This window comes from Liolophura sinensis, chromosome 7, assembly GCF_032854445.1.
Source record: "Liolophura sinensis isolate JHLJ2023 chromosome 7, CUHK_Ljap_v2, whole genome shotgun sequence".
NCBI lineage: Eukaryota > Metazoa > Mollusca > Polyplacophora > Chitonida > Chitonidae > Liolophura > Liolophura sinensis.
The window spans coordinates 20,116,316-20,128,008 of NC_088301.1; the positions used below are offsets into that span (position 1 = coordinate 20,116,316).

The following is an 11,693-nucleotide window of genomic DNA, read 5'->3' on the forward strand; positions in this document are numbered from 1 at the left end:
GCTATTTGTAACTTCAACTTTATCTAACCTGAACCAAACGTTTCCAGCATTGTACACAGTGCAATGATGAGAATCTTGTACCGGCAAATCATATGTAAAACAACAGTGTGGGTTAGCACGGCAGTGCCCGCCATTGACCCAGGAGCCTCTCACCAATGCAGTCGCCGGGAGTCCAAGTCCAGCTCATGTTGGCTTCCTCTCCGGCCATATGTGGGAATGTCTGGCAGTAACCTGCGGAAGGTCGTGGGTTTCCCACGGGCTCTGCGCGTTTTCCTCCCACCATAATGCTTCACGCTGTCGTAAAGCGAAATATTCTTGGGTATATTCTCGGCGTAAACCACCAAAGGACCGAGGTGGAAATCACGTTAGCACGGCGCAATGAACCAGGAACCTCTCACCAAAACTGTTGCTGTGAGTTCAAATGTCACATTCTAGACCAATCATACTTTCCCAATTTCTAATCTTCTGCACAAAGCCTGAATCGACTGTTTTCTGTTTTGAGGACATAGACCAAACCCATTTTCATTTACCCGCTGCGTTAGGAACGTGGTATCTATTGATGATAACCCACACGTCTTGTAACACACCAACTGCAACAAACGTATCGCCACATTGGTGATTAAACCGCGCAACTTTCCGAAGGAAATTTAACTTTCTCCAATTAACAGATTTCAAAAGAACTGTAAACCATTATGGTTTATGCGTACCTTCTTTACAGAGGTCTCCCAGCCACCCGTCAGCACAGCTGGTACACGTGCCGTTCACGTGATCACACGTATGGTTCCCGTCCTTACATTGTCCACACTCCTCCCGACACTGGTCACCGAATGTACCACCGGGGCAAGCTGGGGATGTAATATATTATACAAAATAAGCCAGCTGGACTAATATGATACGAAAAGTAAACATAAATGTGAATTAATATATGTACGCTTAGTTTGTCTGATAAATGGCAGACACCGGGGATTGTGTGTTTCTGTGTTGACAGGTTTCCCAGGGAAGTTCTTTCTACACCCCAAAGTCACCAATGAAGCGCACTGGACTTTAAGGACTAACTCTCAAATTGTAAAGATCATCCAAATTTTCTTAGATCTTAACCTCAAAACGTAATATTCCACCCAATCTTACACGCTTCACCTGGGAAAAAACCTTTCTTCACCCTAATTCATGGCTACCTCCATGCGTAAATCGAGTTAGAACTTCCAGTGACTTAAGTTCACAACGAGGTCCTGTATATCCTATGGCACAGCAAGGATTCTCCAACGGACAGTCCCCACTTTCCCGGTCACAGACAGCTCCGCCATGACACTAACCACAGGTCTCCTTACAGTCAGGACCCCATGTATACGAGCTGCAGTCTGGTCGTGAGACGAATGTATAACACGTTCAGCTAATACTTATATTAAATCAAAAAGCAGCATTATATAATTGTACTGAACCCAAGATATAAATTTTAGAGTAGAGTGTATAACAGTTATAGACCCACTATAAACCACTCCCGTCTGTCATGGGCTCGCAGTCACAGAAACCGGACAATATGGAAAACGGGTACAACCAGGGCAAAATAACCCCAGTATATAAATTTAGTTTTCACTATGCAGTTGCCGGGAGTCCAAGTCCAGCTCATGTTGGCTTCCTCTTCGGCTATTCGTGGGAATGTCTGTCCGTAACCTGCGGATGGTCGTGGGTTTCCCACGGGCTCAGCGCGTTTTCCTCCCACCATAATGCTTCACGCTGTCGTAAAAGCGAAATATTCTTGGGTACGGCCTAAACCATCAAATATATAAAAAAATTAACAGTGACGAATTTTTCCATAATGTACATAGGAAAATATTTTTCGGTTCTCAAAGCAAAACGCAGAGAAAAGAGAGAATGGGTTAGCTTTTCCTGAATAAACCAGGAATAAACCTACATGTAAGCATCCTTAAATATTGAAGCCGGATAACACGGAAGCCGGATAAGGCCATCTTCGCAGCATCATGCCATCGGCGATGAGATAATACGATGGCACGAAGCGATGAGACGATGGCACGAAGCGATGAGAAGATGGCACGATGCGAAAGCATGATGTGAAGACACGATGGCACGTAGTGATGGCACGATGGCATGATGGCACGATGGCACGATGGCACGATGGCACGATGGCACGATGGCACGAAGTGATGACTAGCATACTACTATCGCATCGTGCCATGGAGTCATCGCTTCATGCCGTCGTGCCATCGGTCTTAAGAAAAGTAACGTTGTGCATTATGGTACATACATTTTATTAGTATAGTTTATATACAGTCTAACTGAATTTTCCTTGCAATAATATAAACGTGCAATATATATTGTGGTGTTACCTGTTACTAACTAAATGCGATTTTGATACCGAGTGTGACCGATTTTACAAATAGCTGAATATAGGCGACTGACTAATAGAAAGAGACTGGGGTTCGGCTTCTTGTGTGTACGCGCTTAGGGATAAACGCTCATCGCTAAACTAATCCTAAAAATATCAGTGGCACGAAATGAAGCCCACAGAGCACTGCTCTGTGAGGGCGATGGCACGAAGCGATGACACAATGGCGCGAAGCGATGACACGAAGCGATGACACGCTAGCATCATCGTGCCATCGCCTCGTGCCATCGCCTCGTGCCATCGCTCGAGATGGCATGGGGCGTCGGATATATTATGATGTTTTGTTGACGTCTTTGTCCGACTTTCATACTTGAAGCCTAATCTATTTTGCATTGTTTTAATGTGATTGCATATTAAATCTGGGACTAATGTATTAATCCCTGGATAAATGTGATGACAACACTGCATGTTGAGTAATTCTACACTAGTGACATCTAAAACTTTTCACTATCATGACTGCGATATTTCTTTGCAATTCTGCATCGGTCACATCAATCCAGTGCACAAATACCTAGATCTATTTTGTCCAGAAAGTGTGACGAACCACAAAATGCACCTGTGCCTCTACAGAACACTTATGCATTACTTGTGCCTAATTATGTCTAACTATTATGTGTCTAATATTTTCTTCAAGTGCAGCAGACTTTGTACTTGATGCCCATGTACTTCCATTCCAGTCAGGTAGAGCTGAAGTCATACTTTATAGGCTGCACACTGGTCATATCCCATGAACCTCTTATCTATGCTACTCTTGAATTAAGACCTGAATTAACCTCTGCATATTTTAAGTTTACCTGTTATTTGTATGTCTACTAATTGGTTTTATAGTGTTCTCACTCATGTTGTTGTTTTGTTTTGGCTTGAGTCATTTGGTACGACATGGACAGAATCTGTTGTAAGGGTACTTGTATCGGAGAGTAAAGATAAGAAACAGCTGGCTTGTCAATCTTGTACTTGGCAAGAGGACATATTTCACCTGTTACGTGTGACAATTTAGTAGCTACCACACTGTCGTCGCTGCCTTGGTTTTACTCTCTATGTGTACATCTTTAATTGTATTGTATTCATGTATAAAGCAAGATTCTGCTGGTGGACTACGGCATCCGCGAGGCCTGGTCCCTTTGCATTGTTTAAATGTTAGTGTGTGTTAAATGTGATGACAACACAGGATTTTGATTACCAGTAATTCTAAACCATCACGTCAATTTACACCATTGCATTGTTTTACTTAATTCTGTTCAGACATTGTGATTGCGGACCTGTAATGTGCTACTATTTAAAATGGAACCCCGATGCTCGGCCTTCCAAACTGCATATAAATAGTTCAATGTCCCCTGAATCCGTTTCGATCCATTAAAACGTCGAAAATGGAAGAAAAACGGTAGATTTTGGTGATCAGCCATCAGGAGATCTACCCAACCTACGGTTGAGCCACATCTCTATACGTACAACACAGACAATCGACATATTTTTACATCTAATTTCGATATTATTCGATCCCCATGTGTGGCTTGTAAGTGGAGTAACACGCAGGATACTGTAAAGTTAAATACATGGCCTGAAAATGCCACAGAGTGAGAAAAAATGGACCAGCTCTATCATCGTAAACACGCTTTGATCACGGAGGATTCGATCGATCGTAGTCGTACATGTATGCGACTTGCTAATTCTGCCATGCTATACAAAAAGAGAAGGTCGAAGGATGAGGCTTATATCCCTCCCCCCCCCCCCCACTCTCAAAGACAAATGAAAGAGAAAAGAATTCGGGATTTTCACTCACGGAATGCAGAGGTTGTTTGGGTACTTGCTTGTTTGAAACAACAGGCAGTGACCTGAACTGTAGGGAGCCGCTGGAATTGCCACGAGGCAACAGGGCGGCCCTCCTGTTCACACCAGGAACAGTTAATTGCAATTCATATCGCTGCATGTTTTTTTAAACCTATAATTCCGTTTATGCCTTGGCGCTGGAGGTTGTGTAATTTGCTACAATTTAAACATTTTAAAGAACAATTAGAATAAAACCCCAACTGAAGTGAACTAACAAGCGGGCGTATTTCACCTAATGCATGTGACTGTGTGTCAGCTATCACACTGTCGTGGCTCCTCCGGTTTTGCTCTCTATGCTGTACGTCTTTGTTTATATATTATATTTAAAAAAAAAGCGCAGTCGTTATATGATGCATGAAGCATCGGGTGATAACAAAATCAGGTCAACACTTACCTGCAAAAATAACCAAAGAATTGAGAAGATACAGGGTATATAAAGCGCGAAATTAAGACGGGATCATGCAAAGAGAAGAAGTTATCAGTTTTCAAACACTTACTTGTTGTACAATTGTAACCGTGAAACCCACTCTCACACCTGTGTGATAAATTCGGACATTCACTATTGTCCTTGTCACAGGCGGTATTATTCCAGCAATGTCCACATTCCTCACCACAGTCTGTACCCCATCGGCCATTCACACACTCTGGTGAGAAAAAACACAATGATATTGTTAATTTCATATTTCTTGAAGTGAAAATTACATGCACGAAAACAATCAAGCTAAAGGGCATATGATAAATATAGTGCATACAAAATTAAGAGTGCAGGAAATCTTATTTCTCAACCATTGAGATTAGCCTAGTATAGAAGACACATATCTCTTGAATGTTTTTATTTAATTAATATATCGTGTCTATATACTATATAGTGTTTCTCGTAATTACAACATAATTTTCTCATAATAAATGAAAGTTTCAATTAGCCTGAAAATATTACTTACTTTAAAAAGGAGGTTTTAAAAAGAGTTTTACATTTTTTCCTAATATAAACACATACTGAATATGAACGACGAAGCATACGAAATGCGCATAACTGAAGTCCAGACGAAAATATAATTTAGCTAACCTACACTTGTCCATGTGTGACAGCAAATCTGTGGTCATACACAACGTAGAGCACCATGGATGACAGTCGTATGTTCCCACAGAAACTGTCCAGTAATTACGCTAAAAGAAACTATCTCGGCCTTTACAGAAGTAAGTCTCCCGTAGTCTTCGAATATTTGCTGCGTTGTAATAATACATACAAATGGTTTCATAAAATATCTTAGATCCAAATACCAAGAAGCCTTGTATACATTTACATAGTGAAGGTTTGCAGATTTGAGTACATGACTGCCCCTTACTTTCACACCGAAATCCATGGTCATCACATTGATAGCAGCACGTGTCTGTCACACATTCCTTGTCACACATCTCTCCATACCAGCCCTCGGAACAAACTGTAACAGTGGAATAATAATAATAATCATACTGTGAAAGCTTATGACACAGTCAGCGTTATTTCTTACATGAATGTAGGTAGACTTAAATAACAATTTAATATTTATATAAAGGTGAAATGTCAGGATTCCCTTCACTAAGAAAAGTGATATCTCACTGGCTAGAGATAGATATTACTTTTGTTATTACACACCCCGACAACATGACGTCAAAAAGAAACATGGTGTTTTATAAAGATCCAATCCGAGCTTAGCAGAATGACGTCATAATACAAGTTCAGTCAACTTTATCATTTCTTACGTCTTACATCTCACTCGAAAAATATTTATGATATTCAACCTTCAGTGTGCAATATCCTCTATTTATGATTTATATAAAGATGAAATGTCAGGATTTCCGTCACTTATAAGAGTGATACCTCACTGACTAAAGTTAGATATCACTTTTGTTATTACACACCCTGACGTCATGACGTCACAAAGAAATATTTTGCTTTATGACGCTCCAATTCAAGCTTAACAGAATAACGTCATAATAGAAGTTCAGTAAACGTTAACATTACTTAGTCACGCAACAAGACACGACGTCATAGAAGACGTCATGTGCGACGTCATGCTATATACATAAGCCTGTGAAGGCCTACGGCTAAAAACATTGCTTAAACTTGTTCAAGTACACAAACTCATGATATTGTCAAAATATAAATAATAAATAGAATACTGCACAGTGAAGGTTGAATATCATAAATACTTTTCTCCTGAAAGATGGAAATGATAACCTACTTGTGGGTCATCATTTTCACATCTCCCTGGAACATGATATTCAACCTTCACTGTGCAATGTCTTCTCTATATTTCATTGCAGCATGTAATTTTTATAATCGTGTACATGGAAAGAGATAGAGATGATTATCCGATGATCCAGGAGACCATTAGAAGAATGTGAAGACCATCATAAGGTCATGATGACAATTAGAAGAACGTGACAATCATTGGAAAATGGTGATCGTAAAGATGATAAGAATATCTTGAAAACCATCGTGAATACAATCGTATGTTTATTAAAAACCATCAAAACGTCGTGAAGATCATCAAATACTGTAAAAAACATCAAATAATCATGAGAACCATCAGAAACTGAAGTATGTGGATTTAAAGGTCTGGTGAAGTGTTCCACCCATTGATACATGATGGCGTGTAATTTTGTGGTCTAATGCCCGGAAAATGTTTCAAGCAGGAACCGTGTATTTGAACATCTAATGGCACGCTGTTGACCATTCTGTCAATTTATTTACTAGTAAGTTTGTTTTAATCAAACAGATCAGAAAAAATTTCCTTGGAAAGCGATTTGTATAGGGTTGGGATGGGGATTGGTATGAGGTTGGGACGGAGTTTTCTCGCGTAACGGTCTGATGGCTGCTAAGGTACATTAACAGTGACCACAACTCCCGAAACATGGAACTCCTTGTGTTTCGTATGAGGCTTTTAGTCAGGTGTTTTTTAAAGGAAATTGCAACGTTCTGTTCTTTCCCTGTGGCTTTACCTGTTTCCCTATAAGAAAACCGACAGACGCTGCATTAGTGAACAATTTTTGAGTACAGCATCAAATAACAATTAAATGAATACAACGGTCACTTTCCCTAAACCTTTTGATTGTAATTTTATCCGAACAGCAGTGTCTCAATCAAAATATAGTCCTGCTTACCAAACAGTCGTACTTCACAAAGTGTCAACGGTGTTGATGAATTCGACGGTAAGCTTATCCGGACTGTGTTTCCTGTTCTCGGCTTACTGTCGTTACATCTACCATTGATGACCTTCCCAGGACCTTCATCAGTGGTTGTCGTGTCTGTATAACATGTATCGTAGCTCTGACTGTTCGTGCCCACACTCAATGTAAAGCCGTTCAGTCGGTGGCCACCTGGAATGTATGTACACATAACATACAATACCGGGCTGTGTTCGTGTAAGATAAATTTATTTAGCTGACAACGTAAATAAGGACGCCGAACTTCCGGTTAACCTGATAGGTCTCATCTTGAGAGCATTATCGCCAAAAAAAAAATAAATAAAAAAAGCGCAAGAAGTGTCAAGCGCTCCAGATTCTAAAGTTTATCTGCAATGAACCCTATTGATTTCCACTACATTATACGACGCACAATCATCATTACTGGTTTCTGTTCTTTAGGGTTCCTAGTTTACAGTGCACTTGCTGTGAGGGCGTAGAGATATTAGAGCAATAACGCATAAACAAGTATCAGCGATGTTCGGCTGTATGCTTTCAGTTCCTCATGGCTTTTGTTGAAAGTAAATGGATGCTCGTTGAAGGGAAACGTTTCTTTGTCACCTGTCACATATTTTGCTCTGTAATTATTAGTTACAAGTATTACTATTTTTTATTTTTATATTTTTGTTGAAGTAATGGAAGCAAAGATTTATCTGATGCATAGATTTATAATTGATTGTAACTGTTATCGCTGAAAAAAACGTACTGGTACGTATATACATTTTTTATTAACTTCTACTACGAAGTCATAAACTTACTCACATTGCTTTAGCCAACTTTTTCACTATATCACACTCGATCTGAGAATAAGGAAACAGTTATTGCTCAGATTTAGACACATCTAGAAGACGAACATCCCGATTATCCACAATGCTATTCACAATAATTCATGTTACATATATACATGTAAAACTGTAACTCGGGAACCAATCACATCCCATACCTGCAGGCCTGATACATACTCAGGAACAACTTGTGATAGTCACGTACTCCTCGTCATCAGACTTGGTGAGACTCTTCATTGCGTAAAACTGAATGACAATTGGATAACGTAACTGGATCACTTAACACAAATCCACCTGCTCTTGTATCAGATTAGATCACACTCACTACTAACCCATCGTTGAAAAACGTTCTCCTGTATCTCTTAATTTTGACGTCAAACGGTTTCGCTGTGCAACCAAAATTTGGTTTGTATATTTATTTATTTGGTTGGTTGGTGTTTTGCGCCGTACTCAAAAATATTTCATTTGTACGACGGCGACCAGCACTACGATGGATGGAAACCGGGGCAGAGCCCGGTGAAACCCACACCCATCATTAGATTGCTGGCAGACCTTCCCACACGCGGCCAGCATGAGCTGGACTTGGGCTCACAGCGACTGCATTGGTGTGAGGTTCCAGTGCCATAAAGCTGTGCTGGAGTGCTAACCACCTCGGCCACGGAGTTTCCCGCCCATGTAACCAAAACAGTTTCACAAGTATCATATGTAATCTGCATGTAACTTGCGGGTCTGTCATTGCATATTAAAGTAGAGCATGCGCGTTTTGAATAACGAGCTCAGTTGTGAGAAAAGTCGTATTTACTTCCTACACATGCTAGCATTCTTCTAACTGGTAATAATCACTTACATGTATCGGGTCTGTTATTACAATTTCCGACTCTGTTGTAAATCTGGAATCTGTAAATATTGTACGTCCTGTTCAGTGTTACCGACCACCAGCTTTGTAAATCACTCTTTGTGTGAGTACAAGGTGTGTTCTCCAGAGCATGACCCGCTTTACCATCCACGGCTAATTTAGATAGGTATTTCGGACGATAGTCAGATGACTGGCTCGTCTGCTGATTCAGCGCCACATTACCTACGAAATCAAATTGATGCACGTTTTAATTTAATATTACACATCAACCCGTAGACTATAAACACCATGTACATATAGGTAAGAATCACCAAATGTAAAAGGTATTATTGTGATCTGCTTTTATTCCATCTTTCTACAGGAAATGAATAACAACAAGTTAACTGTAGATGTAGAGAAATACATAATATCTTTTGGAGGCCTGCACACATTCAACGTTTTATGGCAATATGTGCTGTAATGTGGATGAGATTTATGAATATCTTATGCAAATGAGGCTCAACTTTTACATCCAAATCTTCCACAAACTGACTTGCTGAGTGGCCGTGGATTTACGCCGTGTTTAAGAATATTACACTTGTATCAAAGCCGTCTCCAGTCTGTTTTTCACATTATGTTGTTGTTGTGACCTATGTGGACGTTTTCACTATATGTAGAAATGGACGTTACGCCAGAGGACGTTACGACGTCACCGCAAAACGACCTTCAGGGGGATGTTTATCAAAACCGTCTTTGACTTTGGGCGGAAAACGTTTGTATCTCATAACACACTTCCACAGATTATGACCGGCAGAAAGTCTTACAGTAACAGTTAAATGGTTAACCTTTGAAAGAATGAATATATGCTGGTTGGAGATATTTCCGCCACGTTCTAGTTATGATTGCATTCAAGTCATACTTTTTCACATCAAACGTTGACAGTTTCATGTTTATAGTGGATAAGAGTTGATATAGAAATGGACAGGGCTTGTTCAATTCCCTTGTTATAGAATGCTGTTGCTAGATTTAAATGAGCTTGTTACACAGCTTGTTTTGCTTACTATATGGCTGTATGAATTACTTCGAAAAAATGGACTGATACTGAAACTATAGTCTTCCACTTGCAAACAAAAACAACACAATATATTTGATTTATGTTTTAACTTATATGACCACGGCCAGCATTATTGTGAGAGGAAACAATTAATTTGATTTGAAAAAATGTGTTTGTGAAAACATTTATTTTTTCCAGTTTATGCGGTAGTCACTGTTCTGTGTTTTGCCAAAAATCTCCAGTACACAGCCATCTTGGGCTCGTCAACTATCGTCTGTTTCTTTTAGTCAGTCGCCTATATTCAGCTGTCTGTAAATTCCGTCATATTAGCTACCAAAATTGCGTTTAATCAGTCTCACGTGAAAACACAAGCTCTACACATTGATATGTTGGACCTCCATATTCTTGCACAGAAAATGAAGTTAGAGCACTTTTTCTAATTCATGATTTTACACCGCATCACCTCGGTTTTGACGTGATGAGCTCATTGCTTCGTTATTAAAAAAGTGTCATGGTGGATATTGGACGGAGTTCAATATGTTAAACTGCTGTCGACTTTAATCTAAACCCTCTTTCCGACACCGCCATATTTGACATTGTTCGCATTTTTAGTATAACATAACCTTCATCAACGAATTATATTTCATCTCTTGAGTTATATGATCGCACGGCAGTGTCGTTTTAGAGTTGGATGTTATGAAAGTCTGTTACAAAAAACAGCTAGTGTATTCCCTGACACAGTAGTGTTGGTTGTATTACTACGTGAAGTTTGTTCTAACCGCATGTTGGTGCAGCTATTGTAAAACAAATTACTCTCCACGCCCACTGTCCAGCGTGACTCTTGCTTGTGAATAATAATGACGTCATCTGTGCTAATGAGTTCTTGATGTTGACACCAGGCTCATGGAGTTTAACATTATGAATTAGAAAAAGCATTCTAACTTGCTTTAATTAATGTAGACGTACAACAGATAAATTGTAGAGCTTGTTATCTTAAAAATCACGAAAGAAAGGCAATTTTGTTTGCGGTGGTAGATTTTACATATAGCTGAATATAGGGTATACATGCAAAATCCGGGCAATTGGGTCAAAGATTAGCCTCGGAACTAAAGTGTGAAGGAGCACTAATTGGATAATAATGCCACACAGAGAGTATCGGGTCTTTATACACTGTAAATTTCTACAGTGATATTTTGCACCCAGTTAAAATATATCATGCGTCAATGTGCATCCAGCGCAATTGAAATGGGATTAGGCTGGCCGGTGTTTATACATGTATTACGGTATAAGCGAGGGCGATCTACTAATTTGATCCACGGGCCTGTGCACAAACCCATCGTCATGACATGCCAGGTGAGACCCAGCTTTTACATCAAATCTCACAAAAAATGACACTTGTCGTACTCGAAAATATTTCAATTTTGTACGACGGTGGCCAGCATTATGGCGGGAATAACCGGACATAGCCTGGGAGAAACCCACGACCATCCACACTTTCTGCCAGACCTACCGCAGAGGAAACCAGCATGGGTTGGAGATGAACTCAGCGAGCTAACCACC

The 11,693-nt window shown here is 39.9% G+C and overlaps 1 protein-coding gene across 1 annotated transcript in view; it reads right to left on the reverse strand.

The window, feature by feature from the left end:
- Positions 1-11,470, reverse strand: part of LOC135470716 (receptor-type tyrosine-protein phosphatase alpha-like) — a 38,122-nt gene extending 26,652 nt beyond the window's left edge. Inside the window, exons 1-6 of the mRNA XM_064749751.1 lie at positions 11,467-11,470; positions 9,092-9,322; positions 7,379-7,594; positions 5,578-5,673; positions 4,729-4,875; positions 708-845 (exon numbers count right to left, since the gene is read on the reverse strand). Of these exons, the coding sequence (XP_064605821.1) occupies positions 708-845; positions 4,729-4,875; positions 5,578-5,673; positions 7,379-7,594; positions 9,092-9,322; positions 11,467-11,470 (832 nt within the window). The remainder of the gene's footprint in view (positions 1-707; positions 846-4,728; positions 4,876-5,577; positions 5,674-7,378; positions 7,595-9,091; positions 9,323-11,466) is intronic.
- Between the last annotated feature and the right edge of the window lie 223 nt (positions 11,471-11,693).